General features: G+C 35.8%; 1 protein-coding gene across 1 annotated transcript in view; it reads left to right on the top strand.

The window, feature by feature from the left end:
- Atp10d (ATPase phospholipid transporting 10D (putative)) overlaps window positions 1-25,518 on the top strand; it is a 111,338-nt gene that overhangs the window by 23,906 nt on the left and 61,914 nt on the right. Inside the window, exons 2-5 of the mRNA XM_047567034.1 lie at window positions 7,516-7,842; window positions 9,801-9,995; window positions 20,582-20,786; window positions 22,787-22,872. Of these exons, the coding sequence (XP_047422990.1) occupies window positions 7,553-7,842; window positions 9,801-9,995; window positions 20,582-20,786; window positions 22,787-22,872 (776 nt within the window). The 5' untranslated portion in view covers window positions 7,516-7,552. The remainder of the gene's footprint in view (window positions 1-7,515; window positions 7,843-9,800; window positions 9,996-20,581; window positions 20,787-22,786; window positions 22,873-25,518) is intronic.

Here is a 25,518-nt window from a genome sequence, read left to right as displayed (position 1 = left end):
AGTACATATAGATATTTGTATGTTGGTGATAAATGATTGCTTTCAATGAAATATTTTTTCTGCCTTATTGTTGCCTTGCTCTGAAACTGTATTGTAAATTGTATGTGTATACTATTTGATTTTTATTAATCACATACGTTCTCTCTCTCTCTCCCAGTGTTAACATTTACTGAGTATCTTGACCTTTAAGAACTATGTGATGTTAGTAGCTATTTAAATTTTAGATAATATCATGGTAATAAAATGCTGGTATCAACAAACTAAAGCAAGGTATCCAATAAAAGGCATTCTGATTCTGCATTTCTGGCTTAAGTTGAACTTGAAGTTGCCAAACTCAGCCCAGGAACATGTGGACCTTTTTGAACAGTTAATCTTTAATGGTATTTTCCACCATTAATCAGCAGCAAGTTTATTGGTAATCCAAATTTACATGTAATTATAGTTTGCTTTTAAACAAAAAATGAAATTGGATAATAAATAAAAGGTAGTTTTGTTTTCAGTAAAATATTATGTCTTCTCACTCCTTCTCTTTATTTCCCCCCTCACTAACTTTAAGGACAGCAGCTCACTCAGGATAAGAATTTCTAGTTCTGAAGTATTCTTTTGGGTTTTAAGTAGTCATCTCTGAATTTTAAGTCACCCATTCTTTGTGTGACTTTGAAGCCTGTCTCTATTAATTCTCAAGGCAAAACTCTTATCAGTGGCAGAGAATCAGGTCAAATAAAACATGGGACCATTTGGTTTATTAGCAGAAAACGGTTATAAGTCAGCTTTTTAGGACTTTGGCTAAATTTTAGAATTATGAATTATGTTCTTGAAAAAAAAATCTTAAAAGTGCTTCACATTAGGTTGTTCTTTAGAGCTTTTGTATTCCTGGTTGCTAGATGTGACCTTGGGAGCAGCTAAGAGAAAAGAGGAGGAGGGCATTCTATGCTTAGCTAGTTGGTTCCCTGGTAGCCACTGCAGTTCACTGAAGAGCAGAGTTAGTAAAAGATGAGTATGCCCAGGTGGTTGAATGTGAGTCAGAGTGCAAGAAATTAAACATAGTTTAGTATTTGGATAGAGTTGTATCAAGTGCATACAAATTCTCAATTAAATATTGTAGTTGAGAGAACATTTTTCAGATGATTTCAATAGTAGTTAACTTTTACTTAGCACGAATCATGGATTGTACATTGTTCTAAGGGATTTAAATATATTAATTCACTTGGTCCTTGCAACAAACCTTTGAGCAAGATTAGCTGGTAAGTGGAAGTGCCAGGAATTGACATTGGCATCTGATTGCAGCATCCTGGGTCTTTTTTTTTTTTTTGTTGTTGTTGTTGTTGTAAGTGGATACAATACCTTAATTTTATTTATTTCTATGTGGTGCTGAGGATCAAACCAGTGTCTCATGTGCTAGGCAAGCGCTCTACCGCTGAGGCACAACCCCAGCCCTGCATCCTGACTCTTAATCACTACTACACAGCTTACTAATCGTATAAATCCACTAGCAGAGAAAACATGCTGTTCTGAAATAATCTTTCAGGCCTGGAGAAGCAAGTTCCTTTTTTGAATAATGGCAAAATGATGCAATCACAAGCCCGAAGTGACTATCACTTCTCAGATTTAGGTCTAGTATTCTTACTTCTAGGAGATTGAAAGCCAGGCTGCGCCATAAAAGAAAAAGTGGGGTGTTTTTATTTCCTTTTCCCATGTTACCTCTTTTCTGTAAAACTTCAATGATCAACAGACATTTGGCCAAGTAATAGACAGATACATGGAGAGGAATTTCCTGTTTCCGGACTTTGAAGAATGAAGCCACCTGTGACATATTGCCCTAGGGCAGTGGCTGAGCCAGGCTCAGGATTGTAATGAGGCAGAGCAGAGAACTCCTCACAGTGTCTCCTATGTGGACACCTTCCCAGTCTCCCTTACTTCAAGCTTAAACTAAAATGCCCCAGAGGATGAACAGAGGCCAGTGTGGCAAGTGGATATGGTTGACCAACTCTCTAGAAAGAGAGGGCAGCATTTGCAGAATTATAGGCTGTGCTTGCAACATCTCTGATAAGTCACTGGGGTACTAATTAAATTACACATTCATGGGTCCTGCTCTAGATCCTGTGAATCAGAATTCCTAGAGAAGAGACCTGGGATACTATGATTAACAGGGGCCCCAAGGGGATTTTTAATCAGGGGAGCTTGGGAAACAGAACAAATGGAATACAGTTTGTTCATGAACATAGTTGGAATGAGTTTTGGACAGCATGGTCAAGGATGAGACAGAGTATAAAGGTCATTTCATGTCTCCTATTTTTTGTTACTGGTTTTCTACTTAATACTGTTTACTTCTCAGGTATCAACAGGTACATTAAACATAGTGTTTACTTAGACTTGAACAACTTCATTCAAAATATTGAACTGAGTGTTTACTTAGACTTGAACTATTTCATTTAAATTGAAAGCAATATATTTAAAGTTTGTACCTTAGTCCAATGTCCAGAGTTCCCACTCTTTATTTATCTATGGCTTGAGAAATGGTTGAATAGGAGAGCAAGGAATAGAATGGACATTGTTTACCTCCAGCTTGTTCTGACTCCAAGTGTGGTCTCATTTTATTCCTCAGTAGATGAAGTTCAGGGGTTAATTACATCAGTCATAACTAATTAGTAATTATAACTAACAAGTGGTACAGCTAATATTTGAACCTGAATCTATAGAACAGGATGTATTTGACATGTCCAAATGGGGTAAGCTTGATCTCATGCATGTGTGGAATATAAAGAAGCTGATTTCATAGAAGAGAGTAGAAGAGCAGTTACCCAAGGCTGGCTGGGGTAGAAGAGGAGGGTGTAGGGAGAGAGTGGTCAAGTAGGTACAAAGTTACTGGTAGGTAGGATGGAATGAGCTCTGATGTCCCTTTGCACAGAAGGGTGACTATGCTTAACAATTTTGTATTAAATATTTCAGAAGAGCCAAAAGAAGGGATTTTGAATGTTCTCACCACAAAGAAATAAAAAATGTGTGAAATGATAGATATGCTAGTTAGCCTGACTTGATAATTAGACCTTGTAGACATATATCAAAACATTACACTCTACCCCTTAAATATGTACAGTGATTATATGGACATCAAAATAGATTTTTTTTTTGGTACCGGGGATTGAGACCAGGGGCACTTAGCCACTGAGCCACATCCCCAGCCCTGTTTTGTATTTTATTAAGAGACAGGGTTTCACTGAGGTACTTAGGGCCTCACTAAGTTGCTGAGGAGGCTGACTTTGAACTTGTGATCCTCCTGCCTCAGCTTCCTGAGCCACTGAGATTACAGGCATGCGCCACTGTGCCTGACCAAAATAAAAATAAATAAATAAAAATCAAGAGTAAAATACTAATTTCCTCAATTAAAAGGCATAGCTAAGAAATTTAGGATTACAATCAAGGGCCATAGTAAAGAGTTTCTGTCATTGTCATGTCAAAATTGTACCCAGTGTTCAATTGATTTTTATTTTAAGAGAAACTAATTGTCAATATTTTATGTGAATTTGTGTCTATTTTTAAATGTTGGTTCTCTCTACACTTAAAAAAATTAAAACAATATGTTTGCCAATACCCTGACAAAATATGTCTTTGTATAGAATTTTGCTTAAGGGTTACTTATTTGTGCACTCTAGATTATGTAATTTTCAAAGTCTAAACTTGAAAATAACATGAATCTTAATGATTCTTGATGAGGCATGACTTACTCTGGTTTGCTTTCCTTTATCTTAAATAAACTTTCCTGAATATTTATGTGAAACAATATTAATAGCAGATCCTTTTTTACATATTCTAATAATTTCTACATACTTTTAACTTTGCTGGTTAGGTAGAGAAAGAAGAAAAAGCCTTGTGTGCCAGACTCTGATGGGAAAAAAGCGTGCAACCCTCGCTTGTACCTGTGAGGCATGCTGGTGTCTTTTGGTGCCTTTCAACCATCAGTGTCTGTTTTCTGCATTTGTGGGGATGGATACATGGATTTGTCCACCTCCTAATACACTTTCAGTTCATTGTGGGGCCAGACGCAATCAGTGGCACCCAAAGTATGTAGAGAAACACATTAGTGGACCTTGAAACCAATTCCATGTATCATACGAATATGGGAGAGAAAGAATAGAAAATAGTTTATGCATGGCAAGTGGTGAGGGTCAGGATTGTTTTGTAGAATCTTTGTTTTGGCTACAAGTGTGTATGTAGTATATGTTGAAAGCCACTGATTTAGGGTAGCTAAGTAGACTCTTGTATTCCTGCCTTATGTAAAAGGATTTAATTAAACTGGAAATTTGGAAAGGATCTCATTGTTTGCTAATTACCTCCAAACTTGATTTTTTTCTCCTCAGTCCCTTGAAAGTATAACTTCAGTGTTTTGCTTAAATCCACCCTCAGATCCAATTATCACTTTTCAAGAATGAGCAGCAGTACTGATGGGAAAGAGTTCCTACAAGAGGGTGAGCTGCTGGCCAGCTGTGGAGGGTAGGAAATAGCTGAGGGAGATGCTGAGATGCAGAGGGGGAAAGTGAGCCAGCCCCAATTCTGTTTCCTCTAAAATTCCATGAGAATAGAAAGGAGGAAGGAAAGGACAGGGCATAGAGCAGCTAACGTTAAGGACATTCATTGAAAAGGCTCAGAGGAAAGCAGGCCTAGAAATACTTCAGCAAGTACATGATTTTCAGGCATCATGAAATTATTTCTTGGAAATCAAATGACTTAAGGAAAAATGTGATTCTTGCCTGGGTCTGTGGAATGACAAGCTGATTGTCTCTGAGTCAGTATTTTTGTGAGTGTGAGGTTATTAGTCATACACACCAGGAATTACCAGGAGTTAACCTTCTCATATTTGTTTAATTAATCTTATGTTTGCAGTCTCAAGAGATCATGTTCTGAAATATACAGAGCCAAGTACAACTTAGATTGTTGTATGAGATTGCCGACACTAGAGGGATACACATCCTTATTTCTTAATAAGAATGTACTTGCAAATGTGAACTTCCTTCTAAAATTTCCAGAAATAATAGCAAATCATGCTAATTTCAACCTTGTAATAATCATAAATTTTGTCATAATGATCACCTAGTGAGTGTGGTGTGAAATGCATGAAAAGCACTTAGTATTTATATGAACTATTTTCCTCTGCTATCTGTTGATTAATTTAACAGCATTATCTTCTATCTCTGTGCTGGAGGGGATTCCTGGATATGTTATGAAGTACTTTAGTACAACCAAAGGACTACACTATTTTTATATACTGAAGTGAAAACCAGCATTTTATAAATTATATTGGAAAGATAGTGAGCATTAATTTGGCCAGTGTTCATTGACTTAGTTCTCTTTGAAAAAGTATTTTTGAGAACAAACTCCAAAGGACAGAGATTTGATGGGGATAGAACTTTTTCTTCTTGTTCCTATCATTTTGTATAAAATTGATAAGACTGACTTGATGATAGAAGCTATCTAAGACTAACTTTTGAATAAGGGCACATATTGTGGGTTCAGTATTCAGACAGAATTACATGCACTCAGAGGCTGTTGCCTTTTGAATTTAAAGTGACTTTCTACTCTTATGTATGTTTATTATTTTTCTTCAGATTTATACAATTTTTAAAAATCTGATGTATTTTTGAAAGGTAATTATTCAGTTTTTTTTCTATAAATGCAAGGATAAAGATAACTGTAATCTATTGAATTGCTTAAGGTCTAATGTATAATAAAAAAGTGTACTGACAAGAATGGATTATTAAAAATACCAATTCATTAGAATCACTAGAATGCTTGGATTAAATCTTTCAGTGCTGCTAGGTAATGATTGATTGTTTCAGTCCATGAAAACTGGATGCAATTTTAATGTCCTTTGGGGGAAACTATTATTTCCTCGTTAGTATAAAACTTAGGGAAAAGAATACTTAGATTATAAACTTAGAATGAAGTTTATGAAGGAAGTAAGCTTAAACAATTTCCCCAAACTACGTCAGGGCCTTCACTTCTCTTTTGCACCTGGGATTGCATTTTGATATTTCCAGGCCATTACCTCATCTAGACCCTCGGCTCTTGGAGAATGGGAGTTAAGTCTTAATCATCTCTGTGTTCCTAACCTAGTGTGGTGTGTTGCACATTACCTAGATTTTCTCGTAGTGAAGGGTGTGGACACCTAAATCAGATTAACCTGGAAAGTTTTGCTAATTCAAATGATCAGGACATATCCAAAGATTTACTAAATAAGAATCTCCAGAGGTGAACTTCAAACCAAGATAAGTAAATATAATGGCATTGATAAAGCAAAGATGAAAACCAAGGCCCCAGACCTTGCCCTCCACATACTTGATGATGTGCTCATTATCTGCTAGATGAACTTTTGGGGCATCTGCTAAGTACCAACCACTGTAGATACACAGATAAGTAAGACACTTAACAGTCAAAACTCTTGAGTCAGGAAGATGTGTTTTGAATCAACCTTAGCTACCCATGTCACAGGATTGATGCAAACATTAAGTAAGATAATGTGTGTAAAGCACTTTCAAAGTGCTTGGGATAGACTGTACTCTTCATAAATGTTAGCCTTCCCCCACTTCTTTTTTCTATCTGCAGAGCTCACATTCTAAGTGGAGCTGAATTTCCTGGAAAATAAGGAAAACTTGAAAATAAGGAAGGGATTATGTATCAGTTAGATTTTGTTTTATAACATACAATCCCAAATTTTATGACATAACATTTACTGACTCAAGATTTGATGGATTGGCAGTTTAGACTGAGCTCAGCTGGAATAGCTCATCTCTATGCTAGGTTATGTCAGCTGGGCATGTTCATGTGCTTGTGGTCTGCTGGAAGTCAGTGGCTCACCCACATATTGGCCGGAGCAATGGGCCTGTGTTCTTATCCAGCAGACTAGTCTGGGCAGGCCAGGCTCACGGTAGTGACAGAAGTGTTCCCGAGCAGTGAGAGAGAGCAAGTCCCATTGAGCAAGCACTTTCAAATCCCCGCTTGCATCCTGTGTTAGTCTTTCTGTAGCCAAAGTAAAGAATGTGACCAAGGAATAGAAATCATTTTCAACAGTTAGGGAAAGAGTTCACCTCTTGATGGACAACGGGATGTGCTTATGTGCCGTCAGCCTGTAGGCTGGGTGATTTACATATTGTGCATTTAATCCTTGTGACAGTTTCCTGAAATACATGGCATTATTCTCATTTTAAAGATGAAAAAACTGATGAGAAGAGTTGAGACTTGCATATGTTAAGGCCAAAGTGTTTGCTTCAAGTTATATGGAATGGTCTTTTAGGTGTTGTCTTTGTTGCTTAGGTGATCAGATGATTAGGCCAGAGGGTGTGTGCTTTCTTTAATAAAGATTTGTTTAAAATGAAGCCCCAAAGACGAGGTTTACTTTCCCAATTATTTATTGAACTATTGGATCATGTATTTATTTGGAATAGAAAAAAATTAAAAATGTGCTCTACTTTAGGACTTTCCAGAAGCTTATTGGACGTGTATTTGTTTGTATGTTGCCAGATCACCTACCCACCCTGGATCTCATCGCATCCTGGACATGACTGAGCCTTTTCAATGGGCCAGATACCACTGGCAGCAGCTGATGGGTGTCCGAAACAGGGATGATGAAGAGAGGCCATACAACTATTCCTCGCTGCTTGCTTGTGGGGGCAAGTCCTCCCAGACCCCCAAACTGGCAGGAAAGCACCGGGTTGTTATTCCCCACCTCTGGCCCTTCAAGGATGAGTATGAAAAGTTCTCTGGAACCTATGTGAATAACCGAATACGAACAACAAAGTACACACTTCTGAATTTTGTGCCAAGAAATTTATTTGAACAGTTTCACAGGTACTTTTTTCTTTTTGAGGAAAAAAAAAAGAACTTAGAATGCTCTTCATTTTAGTTGACACATTTTTATTTTCATTTTCACAACACTGTATGTTATTTAAGCATAAGATTTGTAACATCCTCCTTGGAAATCTGAATTCAAGTCTGTTGTTGGCATAATGGCCCTTCACATTCACATAGTGCTTTACAGTTGGTAAAATGCTTCTCTTTACCAGAGAAGGCATTTTTAGTCTTAAATTATTATAGAATTAGGCAACTCTTTGTTTAGCCAGGGCCCTACCAGTGATAAATAGCTGACCAATGACTACAACCTTGTCATCTTCTCACTCTTGCTTTAGTGTTCTTTCCATTAAACCATACTACATTTTAATTTCACATTTTTCTTACTTCATAAAATGGGAAATAGAGTTCTAAAGCAAATGCTGATGTAAGATGTTATTATGTGAAGCAATGACATAATTCAGTTTAATGTGCATTTAGGGAAGATCTTATATGAGTTTAAGAACCAAAGGCAATGCAGGTAAAAGCATTGCTTCTTTCCTTGTAGAGTATGCAGATTAACTAGGGACACAAGAATTATGTACAAATGAAGAAAACGTGGGGAATGTGATGAGTGTTATCAAGTACCATCATACAGAATGGAAACCTCAAAGAGAATCCTAATACCAGTTGGAGGAATGGAAGGCCTACTTCTGAGGGTGGGTAAGACATTCTAGCCTGGGAGGTGGTCCTCTCTGATAACATATAGGGACTATTCTGGGGAGCATTAAGAAATAGTGTTAGATATGTAAGTATAATCCACCAAAAGAGCCTTGATGTCAGGATAAAAAGTTGAGACCAAAAACTGCAGCACATTTCTGAACAGAGAAACATGCTCATGTCTGTATTTCAGTGTGATGCATAGATGGGGGCTTAGAGGCCAACTGAAGGCAGAGAGTTCATTTAGGGAGCTGATGTGTACAGCCTGGTGAGTTGTCATGGCAACCTGAACTTAGAACAATGTGGGAATGAAAAGAAGGCTAACCTGTTATAGTTACTGTGGATTAGATGTGAGGAATTTAATGAAAGGAGGAAAAAGTTGATGGGAACATATTGAGCTATGATGACCAGAAAGACTAACAAAAAAAGGAAAGACAGAGTGAAAAGAAGTTTGGCTGGAAAACTGTTTTGTTTTTGTAAACATGTTTGAAAAAGTGCTACTGTGAGTGTAGAGGTTCTTAACATTTGTTATTCGTTCTGCATACATTTATTCTCATATTTCATTCTAAACATACTCCATATGCCTATATTGAACAGTGGTTGTGTTTAAAGTGCAGATGTGAATTTGTTGAATTACTGGCTTTAAAGGCTATGGGTATGTCTTGTATGGAGTTTGTAATCTAGTGCATTTGACAGAAAACAAATCAGAAACTTGAAAAATTCCTATAGATCTGGATATGGCACACTTAGAAATAATTGAAGTCATAGAAAGTTAAAGGGGTTTAGAAAGAAGTTTTTAAAGTTAAAGGATTGGAAGTGACAAAGGAAAAATATTGGTAGATTATTCTTTCGAGTTGTTTGATAGTCAATGGGAAAATATGTGATAACAATTGAAGGGGCTATGCAAGATTGAGATTTTGTTTTTCTTTAAACTTAAACTTATGCCCTAAACTAAGGAACAAGTGGAGGAATATTTGAATACATAAAACAGAGGAAGAGAAGAAGTTTCTGAATAATAAGTTTCTGAATAGCATACAAAGAAATAGAAGGGTTAGCCTCTCAGAGAAAACAAACAGACAAACAAAACCCCTCAGGGTTTCCCCACTTATTTTGATCATTGTTTGAATCTATTTGGTCATACAAAAGGCTAAAAAGTTAAAAACATGCTGACTCTGAATTTCTTCTAATTTATTTTTAAACTTTTAAAGTAGCAAAAATAGTACTTCCTTGACACCTTCCTCTGAATATTTGGGTTGCAGGGCTGCCAATTTGTACTTCCTGTTCCTAGTCGTCCTGAACTGGGTGCCTTTGGTAGAAGCCTTCCAAAAGGAAATTACCATGCTGCCTCTGGTGGTGGTCCTTACAATTATCGCAATTAAGGATGGCTTGGAAGATTACCGAAAATACAAAATCGACAAACAGATCAATAATTTAATCACTAAAGTTTATAGTAGGTAAGTGTAACTGGAGCCTTGCTGAAGAATATACGCATGTCTTTAAATCATGTAGAAGTGTGTTGGTGTTTTTCCTCCTAGGCATGACCAGAACCTTTTCTGTGTTGTTGTTATTGTTTTCTACAAATATTTTTCAAAATCCTATAGTGAATTTAAATCAGGCATCAGAGGAAAACAAAAACCTTTGTAGATCCAGGACTTCTATAATTCATGCATAGTGGAATTGAAAGAAACTTTAATCCACAAGAAAGCAAGCAAGCAAATAGTTTTTAACATTAGATGTCACAATTTAGGATCAGAAAGAAGATACAATTCAAGTTGGGTATGAATGGTATGAAAAATAGGTTGGGATGTGAAGAGAAGAAAGGAGCTACCTATGGAGGAAAGGGATTGTAGAAAATGGAGAAAAGCATTCCTTTTTATGCACAGAGTTGAGGCATCCCATCGAAGTAATACCAACATCCACAGGAGGAAGTTCATTCAGGAGCCTGGGTGCTGTTGGAGGCTTGCGTTTTCAGTATTTGTGAAATAAATAGAAACTCTGTGTAACCAAGAATAAACTCAGCGAAGGTGAGTTTGGAACCGTGAGCTATCTTATATGCAGCTCCTGGGTTTTTATTTTTAGATGTAAGTTAGTATTTAGGGGACAGTATAGACAAGTGTAATTTGTCTTCAACCTTATAGGAGCCATAGAGGAAAAGGTTAGGGAAGGTTTGTTGAAGAAGTGATATTTAAGGTGAAACCTTCAGGATCCTGAATATTGTTCATTATTAGACTTCTTCAGTGGTTTTTACAACATTCAAGAGAACAAGAAAAGGTTTTTTTTTTTTTTTTTGGTAAGATGATATGAGATTATGTGAATACAGAAAATTTAGTCCTACTTTTTTCTTATACTTGTGTCTAAACAAAAGAGAACCAGAAAAACTGATGTATTCTGTTAAACAATGAAATAGTAGTACTATGTAAGTTTGTGATTTGCATTTTAAAACCATAGGGCATTTTACTACAATAGTTCTATGAATCATTCATTAATATTTGATTGCTTATAAAAATGCCAGGGATAAAGAGAAGAAGTGTTGATACTGTCTTTACCTTCAAAAGCAACTCTAAGAAATAGTATTTTGAATTGATTTTATAAGGAACAAAGTCCACATTTTGACAGATTGTACAATTACCGAGCTAAAACCAAATTTAGCAAATGAAAAGAACACTTATTATCTATTTTGCGTATATATATTCTTTTGCATAAGTGCTTATTTTTAGTATGAGTTTAGAGTTGATAATGTATGTTTATTTGACTTTCTAAGTTCTAAAAAGTTCTAATCTTGATTATCCCACTTAGTAACTGTGCAGTTTTGGAGAAATTACATAGATTATACAAATGCCCACCTTTCATTTTGAATGTAATGATAAAACAGTAAGCATAGTACCGAGTACTTTCTAAGGACTGAGAAAGGTTAGCCATCAGGGCTACCATTGCAGATCAATGACTGTCAGCTAGAGCTTTTGCATGCCACACCATCAAATCATTTGATTCATACTTGAGAACTTCTAATAACACTGTACTATTTTTTAGATGTTCATATTTCCTAATGGGAGATCTGGCATAACTTTTTTTTGTCCTTGTAGACATAGTCTAGATCTGTTGTAGATGATTTGCTCGTAAACTTATGATGAAATGCAATATTCTAGTCAATTATTTAAAGTTCATTCTAAAATACTTCTTCATGATTGCATTTCATAGAAGACTTGGCTAATTTTGTCTTTTATCTATAGTCTATGTAATTTACTTTTGTTCAGTGAGATAGAAGAATGGAGTGTATTTATGTATTCTCTCCAAATTGTTCTTTGAATAATTATTATAGGACTGTAGAGAAATAAGGTAGGCTATAAAACCATGCATTGTTGATTTAAATATGCTCACTTAAATTCCTGTGAAATGCAAAGAATTCATTAAAGAGAGTAAATTATTTCTCAGAAAATTGAGGGTGAAACTTTGGAGCTATTAACTTTAGCTAGCTTTTGGAAGAAGCATATTAACATTTCTATGGAGATAATTTGGTTCTTATTTGTAATATGTGATCTTTCACAAGGTGCTTAATTTATATGAGTAAGGATCATTTGAAACAACAAACACTGGGACAGAAATTAAACATTTAAACCTTATTACACTCCAATTTCTTAAGGAAACCTGATTTTCTTAAGACTGCCTTTAAATTGGGAGTCATTTATAAGGGTTTAGGTCTGTTTCAAGATAGTAGAAATGTCTTGAAAATAGAACTATTGCTCATCAACAAATTTGAGTATCTTCTATGTGGCTAGTGACGAGAAATTTAATTTGTGCTAGTCAGGTTTGTGTTATCTAACAAAATGCCATAGCTAGATGTTAGCATCTAACAAGATGCCTTATAAAAATTTTTAAAGGGCTTATTTAAGCTCATAATTTTGAAAGTTTCAGTCCATGGTTGGTCAGCACCATTGCTTTTGGGCTTGTAGCAAGGCAGCACACCATGGCAAGAACACATGACAGAGGGTGCTGCTCACCTCCTGGCAGCTAAAAAGCAAAGAGAAAAAGAGAGAGACAGGGTATAGGGCACAAGTCCAAGGTGCACCCCAAATGACATATCTTCCTCCCACTAGGCCCCATCTCTCTAAGGTTTTATTACTTCTGAATAGTGCCCTGGACTGGGGACCAATCCTTCAACACATAAGCATTTGTAGTACACTGAATCCAAACAATAGTAAGATTTAAACAAAAAATAGATATAAAGCCTGCTCTCGAGGGACAGACATTATTTTCTGACCTTTAAAAATTTCCATATTGTTCACCATTAGCAATTAGGGAAATGCAAATCAAAACGACATTGAGATTTCATCTTGTGCTGGTCAGAATGACAGTCATCAAGAATACAAACAATAAAGCCAGGTATGGTGCTGCATACCTGTGATCCCGGTGACTCAGGAGGCCGATGCAGGAGGATTGCATTTTTTGATCAGCCCCAGCAACTTATCAAGGCTTTAAGCAACTTAGCAAGACAGGAGTCTCCAAAATAAGAATTAAAAGGACTGGTAATGTAGTTCAATGATAAAGTGCCCCTGGGTTAAATTTCCAGTACCAAAATAAATAAATAAATAAATGCAAACAATAATACTACAGAGGATGTGGAGAAAAAGGAACATTTTTACACCGTTTGTGGGACTATAAATTAGTACAACTGCTATGGAAATCAGTATGGAGGTTCCTCAAAAAATTAGGCATGGAACCACCATGGAGTAATACTACTCCTTCATATTTATCCAAAAGAATTGAAGTCATCATACTACAGCGATACATATATACCCTTGTAGTCCCACAATTCGCAATAGCCAAACTATGGAACCAACCTGGGTGTCCATCAGTGCATCTATGAATAAAGGAAATGTGATATATATATATATATAAAATGAAGTTTTAGTCAGTCATGAAGAAAAATGAAATTATGTCATTTGCAAAAGAGGTGAAAGACCTCTACAATGAAAATGGCAGAACACTAAAGAAAGAAATTGAAGAAGACCTTAGAAGATGTAAAGCTCTCCCATGTTCTTTGATAGGCAGAATTAATATTGTCAAAATAGCCATACTACATTACAGACTTAATGCAACTCCTATTAAGGTTCTGATGACATTCCTCATGGGAATAGAAAAAGCAGTCATGAAATTTATTTGGAAAAATAAGAGGTTCAGAATAGCCAAAATCATCAGCAAGAAAAGTGAACCAGGAGGCATCACAATACCAGACCTTACATTATACTACAGGGATATAGTAACAAAAATGGCATGGTATTGTCACCAAAACAGTCATGAAGACCAATGATATAGAATAGAAGATACAGAAACAAACCCAGTTTGACAAAGGCACCATAAACATACATTGGAGAAAAGATAGCCTCTTCAACAAATGGTGCTGGGAAAAATGGAAATTCATATATAATAAAATGAAGCTAGACCCCTTTCTCTCACCCTGCACAAAACTCAGCTCAAAGTGGACCAAGGACCTAGGCTTTAAACCAGAGTCCCTATGCCTGCTAGAAGAAAAAATAGGCCCAAATCTCCATCATGTCATCTTAGGAACTGAATTCCTTAACGAGATTCCTAAAGCACAAGATGTAAAATCGAAAATCTATAAGTGGGATGGTATCAAACTAAAAAGTTTCTTCACAGCAAAGGAAGCAATCAACAACATGAAGAGAGAGCCCTCAGAATGGGAGAAAATTCTTGCCACCTGTACCTCAGAGCATTAATCTCCAAAATATGTAAAGAACTCAAAAAACTTAACACCAAAAAAACAAATGAACCAATCAATAAATGGGCAAAGAAACTGAACAGACACTTCACAGAAGAAGAAATACAAATGGTCAACAAATATATGAGAAAATGTTCAACATCTCTAGCAATTAGAGAAATGCAAATCAAAACTACACTAAGATTTCATCTCACTCCAGACAGAATGGCAATTATCAAGAATACAAGTAACAATAAATGTTGATGAGGATGTGGGAAAAAAGGTACACTCATACATTGCTGATGGAACTGCAAATTGGTGGAACCACTCTGGAAAACATTATGGAGATACCTCAGAAAACTTGGAATGGAACCAACATTTGACCCACTTATGCCACTCCTCGGCATGTATCCAAGGACTTTAAGTCAGCATACTCTAGTGACATGGCCACATCAATGTTTAAAGCAGCTCAGTTTACAATAGCTAAACTATGGAACCAACCTAGGTGCCCTTCAGTAGATAAATAGATAAAGAAAATGTGGTATATATACACAATGGAATATCACTCAGCCATAAAGAAGAATGAAATTATGACATTTGCCAGTAAATGAATGGACCTGGCTATCTTGCTAAGTGAAATAAGTCAATCCCAAAAAACCAGAGGCTGAATGTTCTCTCAGATATGCGATGCTGAGTCACAATAGGTGGGGATGCAGAAGGAGAAGTGAAGGTTCACCAAGTTAAACAGGGGGTATGGGGGGAAGGGAGTGAGAAAGACAATAGAACGAATCATACATAACTCTCCTTATATGACTATATGACCAGTGTAACTCCACATCATGTACAACCACAAGAATGGGAAGTTATACTCCATATATGTGTGATATGTCAAAATACGTTCTACTGTTGTGTATAATTTAAAAGGACAAATTAAAACATGTAACAAAAGGAAAGAAAATGGATGGAGCTTGAGAATATTATGTGAAGTAAAATAAGCCAGACTCCAAAGGTTAAGGGTCATGTTTTCTATCATATGTGGAAGCTAGAGAAGAAAAAGACAAAGAAAAGTGGTGACAGTGGTGGTGGCAAATTTCATGAAAACTGAAGGGAGACCTATAGGATAGAGGAAAGGGACCAGGTAGGGAGAAGGAAAGGGAGAGGGGAAACAATGGGGAATGATATTAGCCAAATTATACTGTTATATTGTGTGCATGTGTGAATATGTAACAAATCCCACCATATGTACAACTATAATGTACCAATAAAAATGTGGAAAGACTTTGAAAAAATGTGTAAACCAGTATGTAAAATTTAAATTAATAATAACAAATTCAGTCTTAAAACATGAAAAAAAAAAGTCTCCATGTTGTTGATAGTACCTCATGTGAGCATTTTAGGATTATCTCATAGAACCATGGAATTCCTGTTCTTGAATTGAAATAAAATACCAGTGACCATCTGTGTTAATTAACTTTATATGTGGCATTTTACAAAGTAGTGCTTCTTCGAATTTCACTTTATGATGTACATTTAAACCACATTCTATTTGGTGTTCTTCAGAAGTGACAGTAGCTGGAAATAAACCTTAGTACTTGACAGAGTGGACTCTGGAGCCACCTGCCTTGTTTCAAATCACAGGGCTGCTTAGGAGCTATGTGACCACCTCAGGGCTAATATTTTCTCATTGGTCAAGAGAGGGGACCATAGTGCATTCATAATATATCTACCATAGAACATTGATAAAAATTCAATGAGTGAAGGTTTATAAAGTTTCTCATAAAACTTAGCTTACTGTTGTGTTCAATGATAACTATTTGCTTATTATAAATTATTTTTAGCATTTACTAGAAAAATATCTTAAAAATCAAAATGAACAATTCTTTTATAATCTCATCTCTTCTCTGTTTTGGAAAGTAAGAAGTAGAAGCCCACATTTTCCACGTCTTTATCTCCCTCCCTCTCTCCCCCTTACCAATTTCCCACCCGGGTGGAATCACTGTTAAATGTCAGTTGCATCTTCTTTTCAGCTTTTTCCACTGCTGATGTAGCAGAGCTGTTTAGTATTGAACTCTTAAGGAGGAAAATGGACCTGGAAGCTTTCCTGAAGAAAGGACCGTGGGCGCAATATTCTGACCAGTGATAGTTACCCACCAGCACAAACAACTAAGCAGATACAAGAAGCTCTAGTTGCGTATTTAGGCCCCAAGAGAAGAAAATCCTCTTCCTGGTTTAAATTCTTATCCAGGAAAGAAACTTACCCTTATTTTGCACATACCAACATTTGTAAATGTTCCAAGTTAGGTAAATGTGCAGGAAACTTAGCTTTAGTTGCCCCCATACTCCACACTCTCTTGTGCCTTCTGATTGTGTTCCTCTACCCTGGGCATGAGTACCCCGACAGAAGTGCTGTCCACAGTCTCCTCTCTTCACCTGATCATCCTTCAAAAAGGTGCAGGACCACTCCTCCAGAACTAGATGCTGCCCCTCTCTGCTCCCATAGTAGCTGCGATCTCTCTTGTATGAAATTATTGTTTGTGTTTCTTTTCTAATTTTTGAGTATAAATTCTTGACAGTGGGGACCATATCATCATTATTTTCATATCCTTAGCACCTCATATAACTGACATACTAATATCAGTACATGTTTATTGACCTAACTATTAGGAAAATTAACTGTTCTTTAAATTCCCAGTACAAATTCCAATGGGGAAAAATGACATGAATTCAGTTGTAAAATTGACTTCATTTGAATTTTGTTCTAGTATAAAAAATAAACATTGCTTTGAACAATTCTACTTTTATATTTAAAAGAAAAATAAAATGTCTAACCTTCATGTTCACTGTTTTCCTTCCCTACATTTACAAAAGCTCAGCAAATTTCCACTTAGCTTTTTGCATATAGGGAAGTAGAAGCTATTGAGCATGAAATATATTTCTCAAATTCTTTCTTTCTTTTCTTTTCTTTTTTTTAGTATTTGGGTTTGAACCCAGGGTCACTTTTCCACTGTGCCAAATCCCTGGTCCTTTTTATTTTTTATTTTGAAACAGGTTCTCACTAAATTGCTGAGGCTGGTCTTGAACTTTCAATCCTCTTGCATGAGACTGCTTGAGTTGCTAGGCTTACAGGCGTGGCCCTCCAGGCCTGGCTCAAATTCCTTTATATACCATCCACATCTTGACCTACTTTTTTCCAATCTTAAATTGAGTGGACTCACTTTCCTGTAATAGTAACCTGTCCATCTGTATTGTTAATGCCATTCCTTATTGCTTCTCTATAATCTCAACCAACTTCCTCCATTCTGACTTCAACCATATACCTTGACATCTCTATCAGCTTCTTCCCAAAATTCAGACTTGTCTTTGACTCACTTCCCTTGCAGAGACTATTTTCACACTTTATTCCTTTACAGCTAAACTCTAGAAAACGTTCTAGTCTCCAACTTCAAGTTGTTCCCTGATCCACCAGAGGCCACGCTTTCTCTTTTGAGAGAAATAATTACATGTTATCCAAGTTTTCCCACCTCAGCAGACCACGTAACCAAATTCCGTAGGCAGTTTGGTTCTTACACTACAAGATATCTCTTGGCCTTTGACTATGATACTCTCTGAAATCTTCTCCTCCCTTATTTCTCTAACATCACTTTCTCTTGGATCTTCTTCCACTTCTGTAGTACCTTGAAGTCTCTTTCCCTAAGGAATCTGATATTCTTGTGTTCAACCCAGGGCTGCAAAGACCCCATGCATACTGTTTCCTAATCCCAAAGAGAAAACTTGGAGACTCAACGGAGAGGTTTTGGACATTTTATTTTTCACTTTCTTCCTCTGCAGCGGCAGGCCAGGATGCAATGGAAGGCAGTGCCATGCCTACAAGGTGGGGAAATACATAGGATAGGTTGCATGTCCACTGCACATGTGGCTTTCTTCAGATGTTTATGAGTATATTCCTTTACAATTGAGGTTACTGTCTTCAGATAATCCCCCAAGGACTGGAGATAAGGGAAATGGCAGCTCTCCTTTTTACCACATCCTTTCAGAGACCTTCTTATCTCAATGCAAGCTTTCCTAGGCACTGATTTGTGGTTTACCCAACACCTTACCTGGTACAAATTACCCTCTGTATACTTCCAATTCTAAACCTATATTCATGAACATTAAATCAGAATGTTCAGATTGATGGACATCTTCAACCGCATATCCCACTTCAAATAAAACTTCTCAAAATGAATTTGTTGTCTCCTCTGTAATGCACAGTTTCTTCTAAAATCTGAGACATGGTGGAAGGCATCATCCATCATCCCATCATACAAGTTAGAAACCATAGTGTCATTCTTGATAACTCCTTTGCATGTACTAAGAAAACTTGACTGTCTCTGGTACCTAAATATGATTTGATTTTATCTCCTGTTCATTTCTGTTGCTATAACCTTAATTCTGATTGTTTTCATCCCTCTCTTGAATTATTTGCATAACTTTCCTTTGGTCTTTTGGCCATTTCCACTGCTAACTCAGCTGCCACCCAGTAATTAGTGCATTACTCCATTGCAGGAGTGAGCAAACGGAAGTGGGATCACACCCTTCTTGTTTACCTTTGGTGACTCTCCATTTTTCTGTGGAACAAAATACCTACACATGGGTATAGCATTTAGGACTAAATCTTCAAATATGATCACTGCCTACCTTTTTGATATTCTAATACTTTTCTCCATGGAAGTATGAACTGGCCCGCACAGACTTTTGAGTAAAGTTTGATAAAGATAAACTCAGTCATTTTCTCCATAAACTAACAAACTCTTTAATCAAGGATTTCCTTTATTTGAATCAACGTGGTCCATTAGGTATTTAGGGAGGCTATGTCTTGAAAACATACTTCTTTATGTTTATTTAGCCCATTGAGGTGATATGTCTTTAAATATCTGGTATACTTTGAGAGCAGAATCTATGAAAATGTTTCTTAAGGTGACATTTTCATTTGACCTGACAAATCAATAATTTGTAATATGTAGGTTTTATAGCCTAGAATATAACTATCTCCCAGGATTTTTTGACCCTGAATATGAATGTTTAGCCTTATAAAAGTAATAGAAAACAAATAATTTTGCTTTTAAAATAAGAATAATTTTGTGTCAAATACCAGTTCTTTTTATATATCTAGGAGAGAGTGAGGGAATGAGACAGACCTTGGAAACCTTGTACTGACATCATGTGTGAAATGATACTTTATTACCTGATTTGACATTCTACCATACAATGTCCTTATTCTATACTAGGAAAATGCTTCCTGCAGCATAAAAAATGTTTTTGACTTGAAAGGCCTAAGAAACTTGGACAAAGCTTTAACATAAATAGAGTATTTAAGGCAAGTAAACCTTAAACCATGTGTCTTTCATTGAAAAAAACAATGTACAGCATGCAAAAACTATATTTTGGAAAAGGATCAAATTTGCCATCCTCCTTTCTTGGGATCAGGTGTGTAGAGTCAGGACTAGACCCCTTTAAGCTATACAGCCATCCCTCGGTATCCATAAAGGGAGGGAGGGGATGCTCAAATCCCTTATTTAAAATGGTGTGTATTTGCATGTAACCTAGGTACATCCTCCTGTGTACTTTAAATCATTTCTAGATTACTTATACCTAATGCAATGTAGATGCTGTGTGTAAATAGCTGTTATAGTACATTGATTATGGAATAATGACAAGAAAATAGTCTGTACATGTTCAGTAGAGTTTTTATTTCTAGCAGCTTTGATCTGTGGTTGGTCAAATGCTCAGTTATGGAACCCACTGAAATGGAAGGTTGACTTTGGATTTATTCAGTGATAAATAGAGATGTTAATATGGTGGTATAATGATTTAAAAAATATATTGTGTTTTATTTAATTATCCATTCTATCTGTCAGATGGGCAGCTCTCTGAGAGTAGATAATGTGCCTTGTGCCCTGCTAGGTCCCTGACCAGAGCATTGTGCAGAAATTGCTTTTCATGTGAATAAAAGCATCTACTGTTAACTGTGATTTTCTTCTAGAATTGCACTCAAAGGCTGTAAAGGTTCAAAAATCTCACATTAATAAAGAGTGAAAACTGTGTTCTAGTGGCTTAGGTAAATTTTCAGGTGAGGCATTTGGGGAATTTAGGTTTTACCAATGCTGTAATTCCACTTTTTAAGATTTATTAGACTAAAATTCATCCTCATACTTTGAACATACTTTAAGTTTAAAGTATAATAAATATAATAATTATAAAGTATAATAATATAATAATTTTATAAAGTAAAATTTTAAGAAACAATTATATATGTTTTTGTTTTGTTTTGTTTTTTAATTTTAGGAAAGAGAAAACGTATGTTGACCATTGCTGGAAAGATGTCACTGTTGGGGACTTCATTCGTCTCTCTTGTAATGAGATCATTCCTGCTGATATGGTATTACTCTATTCCACTGATCCTGATGGAATCTGTCACATTGAGACTTCTGGACTTGATGGAGAAAGCAATTTAAAACAGAGGCAGGTGGTTCGAGGATATGCAGAGCAGGTATATAATGTGTTCCTTAGCTGGCAATTTATTAACTTTTTTTTTTCCAGAAAATAACTGAGTTCATTTCTATAGTAAGACAAAGAGATTTTTAAATTCATTCTTACCTAAAGAAAATAGAATTTCTGACAATTTAAGCCAGTTCTAGATATCAATGAACATGTACTATATTTTATGATAATAGGATAAAATGACTTTGGAGTTCAAATACTTCAGTCTGGCAATTGTGGGTTTTTTTTTTTTGGAACTGAATTAAAGAACTTGAAAGATTTAATTTGCAACTTAGAAAATTACTTAGCAATATGTACATGCTAAATTGCTTTTCTTAATCTTAGATTAAGAAATCTTAGATTTAATAGCATATGTTTTGTTGATCATTGTTCGTAAAATCTATAATGACTTATATAAAAAAGTCTTTTAAATTTTTTGTAGCTTTTCATACCTTGTAACTTCTATCCTGTTTACTGCACTGTGCTGAAGGTAGCAAGAACTTAACGAAGTTACGTAGATGTTTTATAGAACTCACATAACTTTTCTGATACAGAAGTTATGTTGACATGAATTTGAATGAATCTCAGCTCTGCCATTAATAACTGACTTTGAGCAAGTCACTTAAACACTTTATGCATCGGTTTTGTTATCTTCAAATGAAAATAATACTGTCACCTTCATAGCATTGTAAAAATATGCACCATATGTCAGTTTCCCATCTCTTTTTCTGGAAGCAATTGAGATGAAGGATTTTAAAATTTTAATGTGTTTTTTAAAAAATATGAACTATTTTTGAGTTGGGATTCCTTCATCTTATTCTTATAAATTTAAAACTTTTAAAATTTCCTGATACTCTTATCTTTGGTAAATTTTTTATCACATTGTGCCATCTATCTACCTATGAGTTCCATTTAGATCCATCTGTTATTGCTATGCCTCTGAGATTAGTGTTACTATCACTTTTGTAAGCAGTCCTGCACCTTAGGCATTGGCAAAAGTTGTGCATAACTCAGAATTTTATTAGACTCCTGTTTACCTATTTTGAAGCCAATATCAGTTGATTAATCAGCACAATTTGTGTTCAATTAAGGATGAGTGCTCTGGGATCCAGTGATCTCAATTGTAATGTTGATCTAAACATCTTCTTTTGAGTATTTTGGTAAATCATGATCCTCATTGTCTTTCTTTCCTCATCTGTTAATTAGGCTTAATTACAGTGCCTTTCTCTTGCAGTTGGGAAGAAGAAATTTAGTTCAAATATTTAAAGTGCCTGATATAGATTCAAGTATATCAAAAGAACTTAAAAGATATTATTAGAAAGTTAAATCATATAATCATAATTTAATTTCTGTTTGCTATAATATAGATATTAATATTTTGAGCTACATCAATATCTACAATATTTCTTTTATTAGCCAAACATCCATATAAAATAAAAGAAGTAAGATAAGGTTGATCTGGCTTGTTCTTAAGTGATCACACCTTATAGCTGCTGTGTTCCATAAAGGCGTTTTGCTTGTGTATCCATTGGTTTCATAAAGCATTTTTAAATTATCTGTTTGCTCCATTAAAATATTTTGTGAGATGTTGATGTCCTGCCATTTTTAGTTTTTTATTTATAAAACATGACTGAGATTGAATGCATATATGCTCAAAGTGTCCACATCCACATTTACTCTCAGAAACTAACAATATAGTTTAAGACCACACCAAAGTATTTCTGGTGCCTTGTTGATAAAAGAGTATTTATAACTTATAGTAGGATCCTGCATAGATTGCAATATATGATTCCATCACCTGCAGATGCTTTTCAGTGTTCTACGATCATGAATTGTGGATCCCATAATTATGCCTACACAGTCCTTCATCTGGGAAATTTACCACAAAAACTTCATGGCACACAAAGCCTTAGTCCTATCTTAAGAATTGGTGAAAGTGATAAAATACTTACCTGTTAAGAGTTTAATCTTGAATTCTTTGTTTTTTGGTTTCTGAAATATTATTTTTAGGACTCTGAAGTTGATCCTGAGAAGTTCTCCAGTAGGATAGAATGTGAAAGTCCAAACAATGATCTCAACAGATTCCGAGGCTTCTTGTGAGTGATACTTGATTTACCTTTGTGAGTGTGAATGGACCATTAAAACTGTTGGGTGTTTATGTCCCAGTTGAATCATTAAAGGCCATAAGTTTAGCTACCTAGAAAATTGGCTTGTCTTAATAATTTGATAAATATGTACCTCTATTCATATATATTTAAAACAGCACCAACAACAAAACCTTGTTGTTAACATAATCCTAGAATTGCTTACAGTGGTATAAGAGTATATTACATGAGCTCTTATGATATGCTAAAGTTTGGAAATATTTGAACAGAAGTAGTAGGTTAAATAATATGCTAGTATCATGTCCTTCTTCAGAATTAGAATAGTAGGTGAACTGTTCTGGTTGGCAAAATTTGGCCCGTGATTTGGAAACATGACTAAGAAAGAATATGGGAAGCCATGACGGTATTCTTTCTGGCTGCTTCCTGTGGCATTCACATCCCCTTGGGAAAGGCAGATGGAATTTGGGGTTTAGCCAAGTTTCAAGCTTGGCTTCTGCCTCTTAAGTTTTTCCTGACTCTGAGGTAGGTTATTTACTCTCTTTGATCCTTGGTTCCTAATTTTTCAAGGAGACAATCTCCATCATAGTCATAAATTACAGGAAGAGAAAAATTCTATACTCATTTTTTTTATTGTAAACAAATGGGATACATGTTGTTTCTCTATTTGTACATGGAGTCAAGGCATACCATTTTTGTAATCATAAATTTACATAGGGTAATGTTGTTTGATTCATTCTGTTATTTTTTCCCCTTCCCCCCACCCTTCCCACCCCTCTTGTCCCTCTGTACAGTCCTTCCTTCCTCCATTCTTACCACCCTCCTTAACCCTAACCCTAAACCTAATCCTAACCCTAAACCTAACCCTAACCCTAACGCTAACCCCACCCACCCCCCAATATATGTCCTCATCCGCTTATCAGCGAGATCATTCGTCCTTTAGTTTTTTGAGATTGGCTTATCTCACTTAGCACGACATTCTCCAATTTCATCAATTTGCCTGCAAATGCCATAATTTTATCATTCTTTATGGCGGGGTAATATTCCATTGTATATATATATGTATATACCACAGTTTCTTTATCCATTCATCAATTGAAGGACATCTAGGTTGGTTCCACAATCTGCATATGGTGAATTGAGCAGCTATGAACATTGACGTGGCTGTATCTCTGTAGTATGCTGATTTTAAGTCCTTTGGGTATAGGCCAAGGAGTGGGATAGCTGGGTCAAATGGTGGATCCATTCCAAACTTTCTGAGGAATCTCCATACTGCTTTCCAGAGTGGCTGCACTAATTTGCAACCCCACCAGCAATGTATGAGTGTACTTTTTTCCCCACATCCTCGCCAACACCTATTGTTGCTTGTGTTCTTGATAATCGCCAATCTAATTGGGGTGAGATGGAATCGTAGGATAGTTTTGATTTGCATTTCTCTTATTACTAGAGATGTTGAACATTTTTTCATATATCTGTTGATTGATTGTACATCTTCTTCTGTGAAGTGTCTGTTCATTTCCTTAGCCCATTTGTTGACTGGATTATTTGTATTCTTCGTGTAGAGTTTTTTGAGTTCTTTATACATTCTGGAAATTAGCGCTCTATCTGAAGTATGAGTGGCAAAGATATTCTCCCACTCTGTAGGCTCTCTCTTCACATTACTGATAGTTTCCTTCGCTGAGAGAAAGCTTTTTAGTTTGAATCTATCCCAGTTGTTGATTCTTGCTTTTATTTCTTGTGCTATGGGAGTCCTGCTAAGGAAGTCTGATCCTAAGCCAACAAGTTGAAGATTTGGACCTACTTTTTCTTCTATAAGATGCATGATATCTGGTCTGATTCTGAGGTCCTTGATTCATTTTGAGTTGAGTTTTGTGTAGGATGAGAGATAGGGGTTTAATTTCATTCTGTTGCATATGGTTTTCCAGTTTTCCCAGTGCCATTTGTTGAAGAGGCTATCTCTTCTCCATTGCATATTTTTGGCACCTTTGTCTGGTATGAGAAAATTGTATTTATTTGGGTTTGTGTCCATGTCCTCTATTCTGTACCATTGATCTACCTATCTATTTTGGTACCAATACCATGCCGTTTTGTTACTATTGCTTTGTAATAGAGTTGAAGATCTGGTATTGCGATACCTCCTGCTTTGCTCTTTCTACTGAGGATTGCTTTAGCTATTGTGGGTTTTTTATTCTTCCAGATGAATTTTATAATTGCTTGCTCTATGTCTGTAAGGTACATCATTGAGATTTTAATTGGAATTGCATTGAATCTGTATAGCACTTTAGGTAGTATGGCCATTTTGACAATATTAATTCTTCCTATCCAAGAACATGGGAGATCTTTCCATCTTCTAAGGTTTTCTTTAATTTCTTCTTTAGTGTTCTGTAGTTCTCATTGTAGAGGTCTTACACCTCTTTTGTGAGATTGATTCCCAAGTATTTTCTTTTTTTCGATGCTATTGTGAATGAGGTAGTTTTCCTAATTTCTCTTTCTGAAGATTCATCACTTATGTATAAAAATGCATTGGATTTATGAGCGTTGATCTTGTAACCTGCTACTTTACTGAATTCACTTATGAGATCTAAAAGTTTTCTGGTGGAATTTCCAGGTTCCTCTAAATATATAATCATGTCATGAGCG

This window comes from Sciurus carolinensis, chromosome 10 (genome assembly GCF_902686445.1).
Source record: "Sciurus carolinensis chromosome 10, mSciCar1.2, whole genome shotgun sequence".
In the NCBI taxonomy this organism is placed as follows: domain Eukaryota; kingdom Metazoa; phylum Chordata; class Mammalia; order Rodentia; family Sciuridae; genus Sciurus; species Sciurus carolinensis.
The sequence above is the reverse complement of the archived record's forward strand: the minus strand, read 5'-3'. Positions and strand labels throughout refer to the sequence as shown.